General features: G+C 45.7%; 1 protein-coding gene across 1 annotated transcript in view; it reads left to right on the forward strand.

The window, feature by feature from the left end:
• TMTC1 (transmembrane O-mannosyltransferase targeting cadherins 1) overlaps positions 1–19,942 on the forward strand; it is a 145,945-nt gene extending 126,003 nt beyond the window's left edge. Inside the window, exons 13-20 of the mRNA XM_075756233.1 lie at positions 4,770–4,878; positions 10,027–10,129; positions 13,170–13,305; positions 14,056–14,200; positions 14,545–14,682; positions 15,073–15,195; positions 16,263–16,340; positions 17,083–19,942. Of these exons, the coding sequence (XP_075612348.1) occupies positions 4,770–4,878; positions 10,027–10,129; positions 13,170–13,305; positions 14,056–14,200; positions 14,545–14,682; positions 15,073–15,195; positions 16,263–16,340; positions 17,083–17,223 (973 nt within the window). The 3' untranslated portion in view covers positions 17,224–19,942. The remainder of the gene's footprint in view (positions 1–4,769; positions 4,879–10,026; positions 10,130–13,169; positions 13,306–14,055; positions 14,201–14,544; positions 14,683–15,072; positions 15,196–16,262; positions 16,341–17,082) is intronic.
• Positions 19,943–20,990: the final 1,048 nt, after the last annotated feature.

The raw sequence follows: 20,990 nt of genomic DNA on the forward strand, positions 1-20,990 counted from the left end.
GTCCTAGATGAAAAAGGACGTTTCCATTTTCTGTTTGCATATAATGAAGACAGCTATGTGCCAGAAGATGAATGTTCTCAGGAAGCATTGCAGGGTAATGGCTGAATAAGCCTTTGGTTTTGTTTACATATCCTAAAATAAAGTTGTATGTCATCATTTTCTTGCCTAATATAAGTATTAGAGAATAGATAATTAAACAATGCCGACAGATTTCTTATTTAAAATAGACCCAAAAGATGGCCTACCTAAAAGTGAGAAATCTCTTTCTCTGCTTTTGTGGTCCATGAGCAGTGACACAGAGCAGCCGATGCTGCTTTCTTGTGTTTTGTTTTGAAGTTTCCCATTATATAAATATTTAACTCCTCTATGTAGATTCGTTTTTATTGAGCTACAGCTTGAAAAACTGAGATAAATATGTATCATTCAGACTACCTCGCAAATTTATAGCCTGTGCGATATTCTGTAAAGAGACAAGAAATAAAATATTATGAACATTTGAAGTAAATATTTATCTCAGCTTTCTGGTGCAGGAAGAATGGGAGAGAACTTCTTTATTTGCTGTACTGTATCCATACCTAGAGAAATCCAATATTCAGTACACTATTTCTTATGAAGAAAAGCCTCATAACTCTTAGGTGCTTTGAGAGCGTTACGGCTGCATTTTCCAGGGGAAAATGAAATGCCTAGAAACAATGTCCTCTGAAATCTTGAGTTCATTCAAAGAACTGATTCTCATCTGAATGTAGAGTAACACACACGGTATCCTCTGTGTTTGTTGCCGTGATTTAGTCCAAGTTTAGCAAATGCATCTAATCAGAGGAAAAAGGGCTGTCTGCCCTCTCTGATACAGGCTTCTGGGTACGTACATATGTGAATGTGCTGACACAGGCTTGTGTAACTGTCTGAAGATGCTGAAAAACATCAGATAGATACTAAGTGCATTGAGATTTAAGATCTTTTAGAAGGTGAAACATTCCTCCCTTCCATTCAAAGAAACAACTGAGCGATAACATTCCGTGATACTGCGTCTGGCTTTCTGGATGGTCTCTGGTTAGGGTACTCTGTGTGGCATGAAGTGCTGAAGTTGTACATCAACATCACATACATATTTTAGCCTGTTTATAGAAAAAAATCAACTCTAGCAGTGTCAAGTTTACAATAGATTCAAAGAATAACTTATGTTGGAATGGACCTCTGGAGATATTTGGTCAAGCCCACTGCTCAAAGCAAGACTAATCGAATCAGGTTGCTCAGGGCAGTTTCCAGCCAAATCTTGAACACTTCCAAGGACAGAGTAGCTACAATCTCTCTGAGCAACCCGTTTCAGTCTTTGACCACCCTTGTGGTGAAAAATATTTCTCCTTGTATCTAATCAGAATTTCCCATTTTCCTACTCATGTCCATTGCCTCTCGTCCTGTCACCGTGCACCTCTGAGAAGAGTCTGGCTCTGGCTTCTCTGTACCCTCCAACCAGGTGGCTGCAGACAACAGCGAAGTCATCCCTGACTGCAGGCTGCACAGACTCGGCGCGTTCAGCTTCTCCTCATGTGATGGATGCTCTAGCTCTGACCTTCTTAGTGGCCCTCTGTTGGGCTTCCTCCAGTATGTCCACACCTTTCTTGCACTGGGGAGCCCAACACTGGACAGACGTGATTCCAGATATGGTCTTAAAAGTATCATATAAAAGGGGGAGGGATCACTTCCCTGGACCCACTGTTGGCCGCCTTTGCCATGTAGGGTACATTGCTGGCCCATGGTCAAATTATCGTCCACCAGGACCACCAGGACCTTTTCTACAGAGCTGCTTTCCAGATGGTCATCACCCAACCTGTGTTTGTGCACCAGGTTATCCCATTCCAGGCACAGGACTTGCATTTGCTTTTGTTGAACTTCAAAAGGTTCCCGTCAGACCTGATCCATCCGAAAAGCAGCTCTGCCTTGCAGCGTATTGCCTGCACCTCCATTTTTGTATCATCCACGTAATACAGATGAGTGGCAAAGGAATGCATCTAAATTATGTGAATCAGTTTTAACCCAGGGAGTCGGAACAGGCCTAGAGGTTTCCTTTCAGACAGAGTTAGACACTGCAACTTCCCTTTGGATTATGGTGTGAAACCAAGATGAGATGTTCAGAACAGTTGTGGAGCCCTTGTTGAGTTCTGTGTTTCTGGCTTTAATGCAGTCAAACTAACTTCACAAAATAAATCTTCAAAGTTAAAAAATCCTCTAATTCCTAGGTTACTCTTTCTGTTGCGAACTAAATTTGCGCCAGTGCTGACAGCCCACACGCAGCCCTGTGCATGGCCAGACTTCTGCGGGGGGCGGTTTAAGCTGATGCTTCTCCAACTCCAGGGCACTTGCAAAAATGCGCAAGAGATGCTGCCAGTGGAAAGAACTGTTCCTTGCTCTTGGTTCTACGCTGATCGTAGAGGGGAGGCTAGGGATTCAGGTGGAAGACGGAATCAGGAGAGGGCATTGTAAGGCAAGGTAATTTGGAGAAAAATTGGATTAAGTGATCATAGACTCCTCGTGTCAGTTGAATTTGTTCCTCTCTCTGTCATAGCAAAAGTATACATTACCTAGCTTTTCCTGCTCCAATCCCCAATTTATGGTAACTTAGTGTATCGGACTGTTCTTCCAAAGCTCTGCGCTCACCCAAATTGCATGAGATTTGTATAAGCGACAGCCTCGATCCTGCAAAGCATTGGCCTTGATCCAGGAAAGCACTTCAGCCAGTAATTAATTTTCAACTTGCATACATAAAAGTTAAGTACGCGTTTAAGTGCTTGGCCAGAGCGCTTGGTATCTTGCAGGCCTGAGCCCTCTGAGAAACTACTGGATCTGCTTTTGTTAATGTAATTCAGTCTGTCACATAAAAAGATGCCATAATCTTTCCCTCTCTACCCCCACTTTCAGGAGACAAACATTGTTCTTGGATCAAATGAAAAGGGGAAAAAAAAAAAGGTCATTTTTGAAAAAAAAAAAGAGTAATTAAGAGGGCTGCCCTGTGTTCTGAGTGCATGCCTGTGGTTAATGGGAACTTTTACTGCTGCTGAGTGGATCACTTAATCCTTTTATTTCTGTAGCTGGCATTTCCTACATTTTTTTGCCAAACATCAATACCTTTATAAAACAGTCATCTGTTTTTGATTTATAAAAATGTGTCATGAAACTCCAGCCGAGGGATCCAAAAGTTTTATAAATTGACAAGCTAGCTAGTCTTTAATTAGTGTAGGAGGAAAGTGGTTCTTTATTTGTTTTTGCTTCATTCTTGTAATTTATATGGAACACCACTCGAAGAAGAAAAAGACTAGCACAACTGGTTTTACTTAGCTTAATGCACAGGCAAAATATTCTTCCAGTTACACAACTAGAAAGGGAAAAAAATCTGCAAAGCCACATATATTATCAGCTGAAATTTGCACCTTATAAACAAGATCTGGTTACTTGACCATGTCACTCAGATGAAATCTAAGGCCAAAGCGGCAAGGTGTTCACATATTTTCTATGTCCCAGAGCCCTTTGTTTCTTTTTGTAAGCCCTGCTATTCATATTCTTTGTATACCCAACACAAGGAAAATGTTGTTCTAGTCCAGCTAAACATCCTTAGATGTTTGTTCAGGAAACCGTCTCATTTTTCCAAGGAAAGAAATACAAAATGACACTGGAGAAATTGTAGCTAAAATAAATAAACATCCTTACGCTGTTGTTCAGGAAATCTTTTCTGCTTTCCATGGCAATAGATGCAGAGTAATGCTGGGAAGAAACCCTAGCTCATCAGCATTGCCATCTCTCAACTATCTCTTCGTAATCATTAGGATCTGAAGAACAGACTCCTCTAGCCTAATGATCGACTTGCTAAGGAATTATTTAGAGATCCCAGGCAGATTTAACTTAGCAATATTTTAACTTCAAAGTATTAATTTAACTAAGTCATAAGTGGATATATAACAGCCCTCATTGTCTAGGAACATGCAAAGACTCCAGGGTTTTTTTAGGAAATGCAAATATTTTGGTGTCTGCAGCCTACCTACGTCAGGGTTGCTGGCAAATGTCCTGTTCCCAGGTCACTTGGTGCCTCGGTGACATGACTGGGGCCAGACCTCCAGAAGCTGACTGCAAACCCAGTGTTATCCCGACAGCACCCCTTCCCGTAGGGCGTGCGACTTCCCAAGAACATCACTGGGAGGATCTTGGGCAGTATTTCATGCCTGGAGATGCTTTTCCTGACTTGTTCTTCATGTATCTTCAACTTCTGGTGGGATAAATGGGACGGAATTTGATGTATTTGCCATAAAGAGAAGTATTGGGAGATATACAGTAGGACTGGAGAAGTTTAAAAAATCTAGTGGTTATTACTCAGCAGATAGAGCATGTGGCCTGTACTGATTGCCTGATAGCCAAAATAAAATACTTTTTGCTCTTCAGTGTGTGGGGCTGAGGAATGCACTATTTTGAGGATGTTTTGTCTTCACTGGGATCATTGCATAATGCTCAGTATGACAGTCACCAGAATAGCAGACCAAACAGCAGATTCATTAAAGCCTATGTCCTCCCAGCTCCTGAGAACAACATATGGAAACAGCAGTGGGCTGAGGAGATGCTGGGTACGCACAACACAGAGAGAAGGTGCTAGTGAATCATTTAGTCTTTGCTGAAAAGGTCAAGCTGCGGACTTTCACGAATTTTTAGAGTAGTTAAATCAGTGGGATGACCTAAACATGTGCTTACAGGAACTTTTCTTTTTTTCCCTCCTTCCCTTGCTGCAGGTCCCAAGGGAAGAAGGAAGAAGCTGTAATCTTACTGCAGGACTCCATTAAGTACGGCCCAGAGTTTGCAGATGCTTACTCAAGCTTGGCCTCACTGCTAGCCGAACAGGTAACGGGCAATTGCTCGAGCTCTCGTGCCTTCTGCATGTGGATGCACTGCTGGGGCAGCTGCAATGCCTCCTGTGCATCGCAGTTCTTGGGAGCACCCTTGCCTCGCACACGTGCAGTGGCAGGCGTGGGTCTGCAGCTGTCTGCAGAGAGCTCTTGGGCTGCTTTAGAGATGACTTTTTCAGGATAGGAGGCAACTCATTCGCAGTGAGTAATTACACCCACATGAGGTGGCTCCGAATTAAATTACTGTTGAAGTTGTGAGTAAATATCCTCTCTGCAGCTCCCCACGTCTATGGTGAAGCCTTAATCCATCGCACCTTGAATGTTGTGACAGCAGAGTAGGCGAGTACTTCCCCCTCAGACACGCACACCTACGTAGATAACCTTGAGATTTCATAATAAATCACTCCAAAGGTAGGAAATGTGAGAAACCAGGTGGCCTCTGCAGCCTGAATTCTGCCCCTTGCATGCGCGCATCAGGATATGGCCCTTAATTACCATGGTAGATGATCATGTACGAGGAGTGGGAAGGCTCGGTAGCTTTATGTTGCTCTTAATGAGCAGCTGTTCAATATTTTATTTAACCTTGCTGTTCAAAATGTATCCCCAGGCTTTATTTACTGCGCATGGCCCAGGCTGCGCTCTGGAGGCAGGATTATTCATTTCCTCTCGGGCTTGTTCCTCAAGCTCATTACTCAGGGCTCTCCCTACTCTCTGTAGTTAGGTAATTTATTCAATTATTAGTGAGGTGAAATATTGTCCCCATGGAGGAAAAGGGAATTTGAGGCACAAAATGCCTAAGATCAGAAGCAGCCCTGAAGCGTGGGTGCCCACATCAAGATCGCCAAGCCCTGCTTTTCTCCATGCCCGCAGCAGCAGATGAGGGATGCTGTGCTTCAGGCTTTGCTCCCACAGACTGCGGCCACAACCAGTGGCCCCAGCCTACAAGGGTTGGTGGCGAGGTCCTCGTAACTGCACAGCTCCAACCTTCTGAAAACTGATTTTTTTCTCCCCAGAGTTTCATATCTAACTGTTCCATAGCACGGAGCGCTAAAGGTTTCTTAAAAGGTTGCCAAATGCAAATACAGACAAAGCAAAGGAGTATCATCTTTCACTGTTTTCCATTAATCTGGTTAGTGAAATCTTCTCTCTGTAAGGGAAGTGGATAAATTTCAGCAAAATTAGAATCAAAGGTCTTGTTCTGGTTTAGGCTTCTTTAATGATGCAGGCACTCTGCAAAATTCATCTATGATATATATGGGTTACTGAAAGATGTGCTATGTTATTTTCCCTTTTATATGACTTTAAAATATTTTAATATTATCAATATCAGCTGCAGACACCTAGAAATATAGTGTATGAATTGAAAGAAGAACCTTATTGAATGGGAACTGTGTTTTGAATAAGCCTATCAGTGAAGGGTCTCCTGCAGGTATGGGAAATGAGTCCTCCGCAATAATACCTGGTTTTAATATTAATTGAAATTATTAATTAGAACCATCGATTGTAAGGTCAACAGAGCAATAAAACCATTACAGAGTCCCCAGGCCTTCTGCCCAAGGCAAATGCCATTAGTAAGTCCAGCAATAATTTATCTACTTTCACATATAGATTGTTCATCCTCTTGGACTTGAGTAAGTGGTAGGAAAAAAAGATAGTTAAATATAATTTCCTCAGAACATAGCGATTTCCTGCAGGCTTTTAACACCTTCTCATGTTCAGCCACAGCAGATGACTACCTGGTTGTGCAACTCCTGCCTTGCACACTCATCCTAGTGACCGCAGCAGGGGCTGTCCTACAAATACATGCTGCTGCTGCCTGTGGCTAGGGGCTGCAGAATCACACCCTAACGCTGTGCGCTATTGGAGGGGTACGGGCAGAAGTTTTGGCATCTTCAGCCCAAAGGATGATGAAGGGACCTCATCTTTCAGTTTGGGGTTTCCTCTTTGTCCAAGTAATAGCGTGCAAAATGGCTAAAAGTTACAAACCTGTTTTTCTGTCTGTCTATGGCCCAGAGTCTGTCTCACCACTGTAGGGGTATCTGCGATGCCAGGCAGTGGGCTGCGTGGACAGCGGCACTGTGGGGCTTTGGGGAAGGGAGCACAAACTGGTTCCCTCTTGCTGGGATGTGATAGAAAGGGGCTGAAGTGCCGCAAGTGGCACATTAAAGTAACTCTCATGAGGTGACCGTAACAAACTGCTGCTCCTCCAGCTTTGCACTAAGGCTAAGAAGGACTGGAGGCGGATCAGTGAAATAGTGCTGGGATTCCCTTGGTCGGTCCTGCACAGTGTGTTCCCCCTCATCTTAAAGACGATGCATCCGAAATGGGGCTTATGGGTCCTTTCCTCCCACAACTGTAAAAAATGCTACTGAGAGGAATGTCTCATGCACCAAGGAATTAGCCTGTAACTCGATGTAATTGCCCTTTTCTCTCCTGGATAGTTGACTCTGAAGCCAGAGCTGACATGGGAAAAAACCCCACCACATTGTGTAAAACAGTTCAGCTTGCTTGTGCCTTTTATACATGCACACCCTTCTTACCACTCTTTCTGCTTGATATCGTAACTCAGTCACAATGTATTATTGTTTTCCATGATCACTGTGCGGATACCAATATGGGAAATCAAACGTGTTTTTTGCCTTTTCCATACTACTCCTGTACCGCTGCTTCCCCAGGGTTAACTCTGATGCACTTCAACAGCATGTTCTTCCCATCTCTTGCAGTTTTGTCAGCCATCTTGTGCTGCTTGGTGCCTCTTTTCAAGCCCTAGTTTCTGGATTCAAGTGATTTTGTGTGTGTGTGTAATAGTATCAGCCTACACTAAGAAAAAGAAACTTTTTAAGCCCCTTAGTTGCAGAGAAGAGTCTACTCAGGCATAACCAGACTGAGAAACTGAGCCATAAAAAAACAGACTTTAAAACCCTGGAGTTCAACTTAGAGATCCTTGCATGCATAATTTTTTTAATATCATAAAAATCTCATACATTTTTTAAGCCAATCTTCTGAATTTTGTGAGCTTGATGAATGTTTCATGAAGATCTGGGAGTGGCATTATTAAGCGTTAATGAGAACTTGATGAACTTACAGCATTTCTCCCAAGAAGAGGAGAGGCTGTGAGGGAGGAAGCTCTGGCACAAAAAGCTGGGCTTGCCCTTCCCAATTTCTGATGGCGCTTAATGCAAACACTTCGTTAGAGGAATCATCCCAGACTCTCCGCTGAGCCTGAGCCATGCAGGGTCGGGATGTTAGGTGCCAAAAAGACCATGCAACCATGACAAAAATGCTAAAACTGCTCAATATTGGTGAGCATGAATGTTTTGACGTGGGATGCCGTTAATCCAGTTTAACACAGCCCTTCCTTACTTTAAAGATCAGGTTTGTGATCAGTAAATAAAATGCAGAAAACTGACATATGTGCACACAAAGCCACATTCCTTGGCAGAAAATTAAAATCAGAGGAAAAGAAGCTAATACAGAAATCTTTGAAAATATACTTATTAATGTCTTGGTGACAGATGCTTTCTCAAAAAATTGCTTTTCATTTTAGTCAATTCTGATGATTGCTACACTTTTTCTGACCCCTCAGGATAATGATGTCAATTCACATAAATATATACAAAATGTCCAAACTTAAGCACTTTTTAAAAATGCATTCCTGTGTTTTATCACACATGATCTTTTCTGCTGGCTGACCTTTATCGTGTAAATGTGAAAGCACTTAACCATGGAAAACCGTGTGTTTTCATCAAGTCATAGTCTTCCAATGCGATTAATTCCAGCTCTCCAGCTCTGAAATAGGAGGTGAGAACGGAGTCCACATATTTAAGCAGCTACAGAGCAAAAGCTGCCATCGGGTACACCCTTTAAATCCAGAGGAAGCCCCGTAGCTCCAGGATTTGCAGGACTTGAGGAGAGTCCACAGCTGGGAGTGGACCCACCTCTCATTGCAGTGTGGATTCAGCTCCCGAGCAGGAGGTCTGTCTACCATGGTGGCTCCAGGCCTTCCTCAGCAGAGACCCAGGCAGCTGATTTCACTTGGGAGCATGGTCAGGAGGCCGTGGGGTTTGTTGCCGTAGGGCTGCGCCGCTCCACAGAAGGGGAAGAGTTGGAAAAAGCGTCTTTGGTGCTGGAGGCTTGCCTGACACCCCTCTGCACCGTCCTTGTGCGTGCTGTGCGCAGCCTCCTCCCCTAAATACACCCAACAACAAGGCTCTGAGGTTAGGGAGGGGAGGAAGCTGGCAAGCGTGCAGGCACTGGGCGCGTACTGGCTGGCTGGAGGGAAATGGAAACCTTATTAAGTTGCCATGTGATCCAAATGAGACGCCTTATTTGCATTTCAGGACCAGGCTGCCAGTAGCTCAGGCTAGACCGAGCCCAGCCAGTGGGATACTTTCCGTAGGCAGGGTGATCCTAAAAGATCTGTATTTTCCAGAAATGCTTAGCACCAGCAAACCTCCATGAAATCTATGCAAAATGCAAGGGCTCAGCGCATCTGGGAATCAGCGCGGTGGCATGTCCCATCAATCCCAGTGAGCTGCCTCTCACGCATTGACGATGCCTGGTTTTAATCTGAAACTGTCAGATTTCCCCCACTCTTTCCCCATCCTCCTCCAGCTTCCCACATCCCCCTGCATGAGCTCCCTGTCCCCCAGCTGTCACACACGCCAAGCTTTCATGCCTTGTATTTTCCCTGCAGCTAAGGGGACAAACAGCAGAGCTCCGGAGGGGAAAAGTTAGCCAGTGAGATGCTCATTAAACAAATAAATTAAAATATATCAGCTCCCAGATGACAGATATTTCTTAGCAGAACCAACACAACCCCCATCGCTGTGCGTTTCCCAGTTGGGTGCGTGCCCAGCTGGGGCTTGCTGATTGCACAGGAGCCACCTTTTCCAGCTGTTATTTTTGTTTCACAGGTAGCTCCAATTGCAAATGTATGGGGGAAATCTGAATTGCTCTGGGGTACCAGACAGCAGCTATATCGCATCTAAGCCATGGGGTAAAATTGTGGACTCCTAGAAGGTGGGGTGTGCTGGCACCCCAAGCTCCCCATGCAGCAAGGGAGTTGTCACAACATGCAGGTGTGTGGCAATGGTGCTGACACCCTTTCTGTCATGGCTAAGAAATCTCCTTCTCTTTTAAGGAACGGCTTAAGGAAGCAGAGGAGGTCTATAAGACTGGTATAGAGAATTGTCCAGAGAGCTCCGATCTGCATAATAACTACGGTGTTTTCTTGGTTGATACTGGTAAGTGAGAAAGGGCAAGGGATTTTCCCTCTCTGCCTTATTCGCTTTGATTTGTTTTATGCAGCAGTACACTCTAAAAGGGTGTCAAAAGCTTCCAAAGCAATGGATGCGTCTCCACTGTAGCTTGGAAATAAATATCCCCATGCTGCTGAGATGGCACAGCATACTGAAATTTGTAATCAATGCAGGCACTGTGCGGCAGTGGCATTCAGCCCGGCTGTTTCCTTCAGTGTTTCTCAGCATCTTCGCGCAGGCAGTTGTCCTCTTCAATTTGAGCTGGGCAGCACCCTGACAATACTGCCATTTCTCCAGGAAAGCATGGCCACATCAAACCAAATCCCAGGCACACAAGTGGATCATTAGGGTCTTTGGAGCACTTGCAGCTCTACTTGGTGACAAAGCAGGTCTTTGACTGTAGAGGTTGAGTGCCACCACTATAAAAACAAACGCGGCTTTTAAACCACAGTCATCTGTGAAGACAAAACCTAAGATACTATGGGGTGAATTGATTTCTCAGGAGCTCCATAATGACATCCAAAGCCTTTCTTTTCTGGGCTCCTGGTCCCCATCCAACTTCCCTGGACTCAGGCACTTCCATGTAACAACAACAACAAAAAAATGCCACTGTAATTGCCTCCTTTTATTGACAGCTTTATAAGCGAGGCCAAGTTTGACAAATGACTAGTGGAAACCAAGCTACTGTCTCACTGGTCCCTTCAGAATAGAACTGAGACTCAGCGATGAAATATTGCAGGCTTAACGTGTGTGGTTGCTGCCCGTTCTGCCCCTTTCACACTGTGCTCAGCTCCGATGGGGCTTGAAAAGAAAGGACAATGGTGTCTGTCATTCTGCAGCTGGCTGTCCTACCTCTGAGCTACGCTCAGCCATCACTCTTCTGTAGTACCCTGTGAAATAAAAATGAAGCCAAAATGAGTATTCTTAATAAAAAAAAGGCATTGTGGCATTAGCGAGAGAGGTTGAGATTCTGAATTTGTGCCCTGGCAAAATTCAAGCTTGCAAATAATAAAAATTCCTCAGTAATTTCACTCTGACGTTGTACTCATCTTTGCTTCCCAACCCAGATAAACTGCCCTATTCCTGCCAAAAACTGTGGTTCAAATGCAGTGCAGTGCACTTTCTATTTTATTGCACTTGTGTATTCTGCCAAAGTCAGTAAACTAACTTTTCCTGGTTCACTCCTGGTTTACTTCCCTACATACAAACAACAGGAAAAAACCCACTGACTCTTGATACTTCAGGCACGACGTGTAAGTATCCCTCCCGCAGACATGGCGAGGCGTGAAGGAAGTGGCTGGTAGCGAGCCTGTCGCAGGCTGCGCTCTTCCCCGGCGGGCACGGGGAGATGCTGCGAAGCGCCACTGCAATTAACTTGCAGGATTTTGTGCAACGAGCCTCCAGCAAGTGTCAGCTCTGGGGAGCCGTAACTCTAGACAGCTCTGTGGAGGTTGTAGACACTCGGTGTGTCAGCATCCCTTAACGATGCGCGTTACCCCCGTGTGTCGGCATCCCTTAACGATGCGCGTTACCCCCGTGTGATCAGCAGGGGAGGCACTGCCTGACATACAGGCTGAGGTGCGTGTCCAGCTCTTTCCCAGGATGTTCTGTAGATAAGATTTTCAAAACCATCTGTCTGCTCAGCGGTGGGAGAAGATCAAAGCGGCTGCTGGATGTTTTGAAAAAGTCCTACCCTGAAAGATATGTCGTTGGCCTTGGATGAATCTTAAGTGCTTCTAAATCTCCCTACAGACATCCCTCCTCTCTCCTGTAAAGGAGATGCTGAGAAGTATCAATGTTACTTTTATGTTGCATAGTCTCAGGAAAACCAAACTAGATCTGAAAAGCTATGAAAATAAAATTCCCACAGCAGCATGTGTTCAGTGCCCCAACACGCACAGGCTGTTTTCAAGTTCTGCTTTGCAGCTAGAAATGGAATTAAATACATTGTGAAGTGATTTGGCTTAAAGAATGCCAGTACTCAAAAGCTTTGTCGGTGGACAAAGCTCCGTGAGTATCGGTTTTCATCAGGAGATTATTTGGTCTAGAGTGTGCAAACCAATTAAGTGAGCACTGGGGTTAAAAATTGCTGAAATGCTAGAACTTTATACTGTGCTCCATTAATTTATTTAGTAGGTAGTGAGCAGGCCCTGCCTGAGGAAAGCACTGCAAGATCCTTCTTGAGAAAAGCCATTATTTAGCTAAGTAAAAATACTCAATTAGAAACAGAACCTTGGGCTTTTGGGCTAGTGGCCTGGCACTGTTCTTTTTTGCACGATGTTGTATTTTGTTGTGGTGCTCAGTGATGTCATGGACTGTGGGACCTTGCACTGGTAGATGTTTTCACATAGCGAAGCAGTGCCACCCAATGGCTCCTCTGCAACACAGAGATGGTGCCTGCCTGCTCCAAAGTACACACCTGGACACCTCTGGTCGGGGATTTATTGCCCCGAGGTGGGAATTAGCTGGTCACTGGCAGCAACTCCAAGTCCTGTTGTGCAATGCACAGAGACTGAGCAGGGCCAACGCAACAGAGGTGGAGGGCATAGTCTCTGTTTAGAGAGAGGTGAAACTATTTGCAGATATGGTGGGGCTGTGGGGAATATTGGGTGGCCTGTTTGCCGTGTCTCCAGTGGGTCGGGGTGGAAGGATGCTCTACCAGGAGGTGGGACACGTGCCCCAGCCCCCTCTCTGGGGTGGGCTCTGTCCTTAGCGTAGAGGGTACATCCCCCCTGCAGCATGATAGGAGGGTGCTTTTGGTCAGCAGTCTTCTTTTGGTGACTGTACCCTCAAATTGCAAAAATAGAAAAAATCTATTTGTCAGAATTGTCTCTGAATACTGGAGCTTAAATCTTAATTTGGACAGCAGTTTATTAATCTCCAGAAAGGCTGAGGCAGGATCTCTGTCTCAAAATGGTTCCCGCACACAGAGCAATAGCTGAAAGAACACCTAGAGCATAATGCGTGCTGAATTTGCAATGGGATTTTTCTGAGGCAGCAGTTTAATGGTTGTTGTCCTCTGCAGGGGCTCCCGAGCGAGCCGTGTCCCACTACAGGCAGGCCATCCGCCTGAGCCCCACTCACCACGTGGCCATGGTGAACCTGGGCAGGCTTCACCGCTCCCTGGGGCAGAACAAAGAGGCTGAAGTGTGGTACAAGCGGTAAGAATTTGGGATGGGAGACAGTGGTTTCCGTCCTCCTCCTGTAAGGCTTGTCTCTCTAAAGCACCTCTGATACATGAATCTGGTAGTGCATGTTTGGGGTTTGCCCTATTCCTTCTCCACCTTTTTGAAACCAAATTTACCTTTGCTTATTTGGCTATTTTTGGGGAATGCCGGGAGGGGCAGCACGGACTCAGGCAGTGTTGATTTCCCAAGTCCCCAGGATGGACACACTGCAGCTTTTGGCTGGAGGATGCTCTAACAACAGCACCAGAGGTTTCTCAGTGGCACAAGCAGGTTGTTAGCACCAGTAACAGCCACGAATGCTGCACAGCCTAGCACCAAAACCTTGGCGCTCTCGGGAACTCAAGCCCTTGCCAGCAATGTGCCAGTAGGCAGGCTCTGACTCGAGTGTGTAGCAGGGTGGACTGTCTTTTTTTTGCCTCCTTTTTGGCATCCTGATTTGTGCTCACACTCCCTGGGTTCTGCCACCATCAGCCATCCCCACCCCTGCTGCTAGCTCGCGTGCACTTCGGAGGTCGCCCTCTCTACTTCTCAGGTGGTCAGAGGGTTTGCTGCTGTGGGCACGCTCCTCCCTCCCCGGGACATTAAATTTGTGCTCCACGGAGTGGGATGAACGTGCCATGCAGAGCACAGAGCTTCGCTGCTCCATCCCAGCGCAAGCAACACCTCAGTCTTCTGTTTTGCTCCCCACACCACCTGGAAGCATCTCTTTTTCCCAAATTCCAGGGCACTGAAGGTTTCCCGGAAGGCCGAAATCCTGTCCCCGCTGGGGGCTCTGTATTACAACACGGGGCGGTATGAAGAAGCGTTGCACGTCTACAGAGAAGCAGCATCACTGCAGCCTTCAAACAAAGAGATCCGACTGGCGCTGGTGAGTGTGGGGTGAGCTTGGCTACGGCAGGACCACAAAAGTGGGGTGGGATGGCTGTGTTAGTGTGAACATTGCCCAAGGCTCAGTGCTTGGTTCTGTCTCCACGCCAGCCATCCAGTGACCATCATCTCTCCTGTCCTCCTTCTTTCCTTCTCACCCATCCCAACCTCAGACCCAAGTCTCAGCCACTGCCTTTCCAGCTGAGCAGGACTTGGCATAGAGAAAATCTGACCTGTCATGAACAGGAGAAGAAGGAGCCCAGTACCAGCTGCTGGGTGCAGCATCGTGTATTAAAGAGGGCTGAGCTCTTTAAGATCATAACCCTTTATAATGTGGCTCCATAGGCTCAGGTTTTAGCAATGATGGGGCGGACGAAGGAAGCCGAAAAGATGACAAACCATATACTCAACGAGGATGCGGAGTGTCTGGAGTGCTACCGCCTTCTGTCAGCCATCTACAGCAAGCAGGAGCACTATTCCAAGGTACCGTGGCCACAGAGTACCCTTGTCCTGAGGGCCCACACACAGAGCTCAGGTTGAATTTTACACTCCATCTCTCCAGAGACATGTCACATGCCTTAGCGCACATCCAGTAGATCTATTTTTTTCACTAAAACCTTCTGTTTATCTGAGTACTGGGACTGAGGCTAAGCAGCGTGGTTTTCTTACCACTTACCGCTCCTGCTGCTGTCAGCCCCACTGCCCATCAGCCCCAGGCATCTAAAACCTCATTTGCACACGTGTTAAAAGTGTGGGGCAAACAAGGGAAGGAGGAAGATGACTCTTATGCTGGGGGGCCCTAGTGGTGAGGAGAGCATGAGAAGTGGAAAGGCGCAGAACATGATAACACAATGTCCTCTTACTTTTTTGCAGGCACTTGAAGCTATAGAAAAAGCTCTTCAGCTAAATCCAAAGGATCCAAAAGTCATATCAGAGCTCTTTTTCACTAAAGGAAACCAGCTTAGAGAACAGAATCTCCTTGACAAGGCTTTCGAGGTATGATTGCTTTAAGCCCTATGGATAGTTTATAGGTTAAAAGATAGTTAGCTCATTGCATCTAATGCTCCCTGGTCCATGCACCCTGGCTGTTCACCAGTGGTGCAGCTAAAGCTATGGGCAGCTAACTTTGCCAGACTTAGTTGCAACTTTTTTCCTCATTCCTGTGTGGAAATACAGCTCGCTGCTCTGAGAGGTTAAGTACAGAGTCGTGGTGGGATTATGGAGGAGCCTAGGCATCTTCTCATTGACAAGACCCTTGGTCTATCCAGCCCCTCTTGCTCGTGATGGCCAACTCTAGGTGGCTCAGCTGGAAGCTTGGGGACCTGTGAGAGGCCACCATGTTGTTATATTATTACCTAGTAGCTGAGAGATTGGCTTATCCTGAGAAGCAGGAGGCTTGATAGCTCAGAAATTATGTTAGTGTTAAATAACAGCACAGAATATGGTTGTTGGGACAGTTCTGAATGTTCTCAATGTCCCTAGAGATGTCTAATCCTGATTTGAATCCTTTCCTGTTGTGACACCATAAAAATGGTGCTGTTTGACAAATTCCAGAAGGTCCTCTTTGCTTCTTCTCCCATGCACAGTGGCAGAAGCAGTGGGGAGGGGAAACACTGCCCTCAGGTCCTTGTGAAACCTCCACACAGGTGGCTGTACCATAGTCTGCTGCCAGCTCCAAATTAAAGCCTTGCAGATAAGGAGCATCACAGCCCACCCATGGCTTGTGGGTGACAGTCACCTGCCCAGGAAAATGACTGTGATGTGCAGGAGACCCCGGTGGTGCAGGGTGGCAGGGAGAGGGTCGCAGGGGTTGGTGCAGCTCCGTTTGGAGCACTGTGGGCAGGGAAAACCTGTGAGATGAGCTCAGCGGTGAAGCAGTATGTTATGTCACCTCTGCTGTAAAGAAACTGAAATTCAGCTTGTGCATTGTATATGAAAAGAACTAGAAATTATCTTTTAAATGGATTCAGAGGGAGAGGAAACTTAGTTTCTCTTTCCCCTCCAGCACTGCTTTTGTTTGAAGACTCAGACTCTTAATCTAAAAATGTTTCGTATTTATGTAGAGCTATAAACGGGCTGTGGAACTCAACCCAGACCAAGCGCAGGCCTGGATGAATATGGGAGGCATTGAGCACATCAAGGTATGACAGTTTTGCTTTTCCTTAAGCTGTGAACTGCAAAGACTACTACTCAGGGCAGAAATCTAAATTTATTTCAGACTGCCAAGAGCTGAATGTTTGTGAACAGTGAGCGTCCCCAATGCGTTTTATCCAAAAAAGGAGGAAAATCTGTCGACCCCAGATGGAATTTCCCAACCGGGTTGCTTGGGAATATGTATGCAGTAATGTAAATCCCATATTTGTAAGAGGACAGGCTGCAAGGAACAACTTGCCCATCTCTAAAGTTTTCCTGCTTTGATTGTTGACCTGCCTAAGAAAAATGTCACCATGAGTGGACTTTTAACATTCCTCCCTACCTAATTAACTTAATAAAGATGTCTAATGCAGAACACTGGCATGAATTTATGGAAATAGCCTGTCCTGTGGTTGCTTATCTTTTTGAATACTTTAGCATATCATTATGATTTGGGTCTTAAGGAGTCACATTATGCGATATCCTCAAGCTATCCTATCGCTGAGTAAAATTAACTCTTCTGGTACAACATAACAGAAGAATGTAAATCTACTTCTTGCTATGTGTGTTTGATCAAATTCAGGCTAACGGCACTCAGTGATCCATTTCATAATGAAGAAGTATTCCTGTTACCTAACAATATCAAGTTTTATAGTGTTTTTCCTTTGTGTTACAGTCTTCACCATTCCCAAGAATGAACTTTCTATGTAAGGGAATGCGAATAAGATCTGTCACTCATTTTCTTTGTAGGGGAGCTACGTCACTGCCCGTGGCTACTATGAGAAAGCCTTACAGCTGGTTCCAAACAGCAAGTTGCTGAAGGAGAATCTGGCCAAACTGGATCGCTTGGAGAAACGGTTTCAGGAAGTCCAGGAGAAAGACCAAACATAGCATTCAGTCACCGGTGGAAAGAAACTCATGCCCCTTGGAGAAGAATATGGTCGAAGCCTATTTCTCGAAGTGATGCTGAAGGAACTTTGATAGGACTCAGAATTATGGAAGGCAAATTTTGAATGCATGCGTATGTTTGACCAAAGTTACAAGAGACACTCGGCTCCTGTGGGACATGCTGGAGAATGAATGAAAACCTTCCTTTAATCAAGATTAATGTTTAGGCTGAACCCATTTTAATCACATCGGGAGTGTGGGTGGGACACATACCTTCAATATCTTGGTTATCATGGGGAAACCATGGAGACAAAGCACTCATCCGTTACAGCGGGGCTGACATAACACCTCCTGTTAGTCAACACAGGCTCACCTCGTTCATGTAAAGTACCACTGATGGGCTTCATTGCAAGTGCTGCCAGGTCATTCTGAGCCAGGAAAGATGGTTGTAATGGTCACATAAAAGGGTTTCAAGGGGTTAATGCTGAGGAAATGGTGGCCAATTTTACAGCTCTAACTGTGACTTGAAAATTATTCTAAAGAAAGGGAAAACAGTGTCTGAATATCACCCTTGAAGGATGATTGTACAAGTAGGACAAATGATCCTTTGAGGGAAAACCGCAGCTGAATGTTTTACTCATAAGACAATAGTCTTTTTGTATGGTCCATGATGTCAGTATTGTCAAATATCATATGGCTTTACCCTTTGCCCTCTCCCTCCAGACCAAATAATTATTACTCTGAAAAAACTGGAATCATCCAAAGGCAATGGGAAGCTCCAGGATTACTTGTCCTCCTGTCCAGTCCCCAGTAAAAGAACAAACAACTGATCTGATCAGTATAGGAGGTAAAGTAAAGCCACAGAGAGATTAGGGAAGATTTCATAGGCTGGAAAGGTACTAAGGAGGCTTTTTTATGGGTGTGCAGGGACAAAGCCCATTTATCATGGTGATAACACTGACAAAACACTTCGTCAAAGTGTTCTCACCCCCTCCCCCAAAAGATACTGAAAATGACCTATAGCTGATCAGTCATAAATCTATATTTTTAAATACTGAAGTGGGAAAACAAATTCTCTTCAGAAATGGGGCTTTTATTTTTGAGCTTTATTTATTTAACTTATAATAATCAAATAATTAATATATTTTCTCTGTTTTATATGAATTGGGCAGTATCCTTCACAGCTGGCCGCATGGCTGGACGTTGTGACTTTTATTGTCTGAAGTTAGAAAAATGCAGCACCACCGAGGCGTGCTTGAATAACCCCCTAAGGATGTTTCTCAAGCAAATGTCTGCAGAGCACATTGGACCAAACTGCCACTGCAATAACAGCACTTCTGCTGCTTCCACCGGGGTTTGTACCAGTTCACAGACAGCATTGGTGGGATCATGCTTGGTATCACTGCCTTTGGATTTGGACATCAGGGTAGGTCATCAGTTTGTTGTTCTTGCAGCAGGAAACTGCCCCAGAAGTTGTTATATTTGAGCTTGATAGTGGCCGGTGCCTGCAGAAGAGCATCCAAGGTTCGGCATTATTAGTAAAGGACAGTTCAGATTAGGTATGCCATGCCTTGATACACATCTGTCAGGAAAAGCCTGCGTGGCACTGACCCACGTGGTGCCTGGGTTTAGTTGGTGCTGGCCATGGCACCTCGGCAAGCTCCAAATGTGCTCAGCATGATGGGACAGCTGAGCGCTGGTGGCTCCGCTGGCTTCGTTTCAAAAGCTCGGTGTCTAGCCACTACTGGTGGTCAAATGACTGACAAATTATTAACGTGATTCCAACTGCATGTGGAGCTCAGAGGGAGTCCAGACTGGTGCAGATGTCTGCCCTGCCAGGGCTTGTGGACCTGCTGAAGCCATGGCTGTGCGCCCACTGAGACAAGGCTGGACTTGGGAGGTACTGGTCCCCACTGGCCAAGGAGACTGGCCAGTGCCTGCATCTGGGCAGAGGCGGGAGGGAGGAGGTGGTGACACACATTTCTGGGCTCTCTCCCTTTGAACCCTTCGGCTTCCCAAGGGAGCAGCTGGGACCAAAACAAGCAAGTCTTTTGCTGGTGAATTTTCCCTTCTCCCCCCAGCCCAAGCAGCCTACACTGCTTTCCAGGGCTGTGGGCCGGTTTGAGGTCCTGGGGCTGGGTCAGCAAACCTTGTCTCTTCACACGACTTTTATGGCCATGGACTTGCTGATCTGATGTTTCTGCAGGTCCCCAGTGCAGGCACTCCGCTGGATGCCATGCATGGAGTAGCTCTGCACAGCCTTGGAGCTCCCAGGATGGCCGGGAGATGGGGTCGTGCCAGCATTGTCCCATGGGATGGGGAAACCGAAGCCTCTGGCCTCTGTGAGCAGTTGGTTCCCCACTGTGCATTGCGAAGTCGTAGATGGCTCATTACCGGGGTATTCGGAGGTACCTGGACCATAAAGCTCTGTGTCTCTCCCCAAGGTGAGCCTGCCAGAAGCCCTGTGTGCCCAGGCTGGCTGCCTGCAGTACCGCTGTGTGGCGGCGAGCTTGGGGGCTGGCAGAGCGGTGTTTGGTGCAGCCCCTGGCAGCAGTGCTGTGCGAAGCTCCCCTGCATAGCAGGCGTCTGCGGAGAGGGCTTAGCTGAAGTGTGGTGGTTAGGGGTGGAGGGAGATACGTCTCATTTAAAAACATGTATCAGCTATAAACTTTGCCTCATAAAGATATATTAAATAAATACTTTATATTCTACAAGCCCCACAGCAGTGCGGCTTTAAATTGTGGCCAATGAAACATATTTTTTCAAATATAGAAGAAGTTGTATTTTTTATAACAATGCTTTGTGAGGGGGAAGACTTGGTTTTGTGTTTTTAACTTTGGCTTAAATCTTAGTTTGTCTTTCCTGAGAGACCTGGTAGAAATGATTGTCTTGTTCTTGTCCTAGAACCTGATCAAAGCCATCTTGACCTCCTAAAACTACGTGTGTAAAAGTATAACATAGCTTCTCCCAGATCCTGGAGAAGGCTTGATTACCATTTTTGCAACACTGTCTTACTTGCAGAACAACACAGAAAGATCAGACCATTCTCCCGGTGAGGGAGGCGGTTTGATTGGAAGGCATGGTGCTTGTTCATCCATTCGCATGAATTAGGCAGGTAAGATATCCACGGAGTTTAATCCCAGTTGAACCAGATCACGTTTATACGCCGAAAGGCTGACTCCCCACATTTTGAAGCTGGGTTTACGGTAGTTATGGAGAGAGGAGGGCTCGGTAATGAACCCCACTTTCCTGTACCAGCACTTTGTACCCCATCTATGCAGGATGACAGTCTGCAAACTGGCAGTGTGTTTGGAGGACGATTCAGACCCTGAGCTACCAAAGCAGTTAAACCCTTGTGAAGTTTGGAGCTGACTCCCTGTCTCGCTGGCATCCATGCTGAAATGCTGTGTTTGTTCAGGACATTAATCTTGTGAAAGGTTTATTGCAGGTGAAGAAAAGGAATGGAGTATGATATGAAATGGGTTACCTCCACCAAGAGGGAATGCGATTGTGGAAGATAAATAGAGCAACTTACCTTGTGATAAACTGGATATTATCCTAATTAATCATAGGAAATGTCCTCTTCCTCTGGCATTGCACAGCTTCTAAAATAATGAATTATAAATACATTGTTTTCTGCCAATTCCAGTGCTCAGCAGGATTAGCAGAGATTACAAATTAATAAATGGCTGAAGCTCTACCTGGTGGGGGAGAGTTCACTCTGCAAGTTGCATTGGCTAAACCTCAGTGCTCACCAATATAAAAGTGGA

Source organism: Balearica regulorum, chromosome 1, assembly GCF_011004875.1.
Source record: "Balearica regulorum gibbericeps isolate bBalReg1 chromosome 1, bBalReg1.pri, whole genome shotgun sequence".
Classification (NCBI taxonomy): domain Eukaryota; kingdom Metazoa; phylum Chordata; class Aves; order Gruiformes; family Gruidae; genus Balearica; species Balearica regulorum.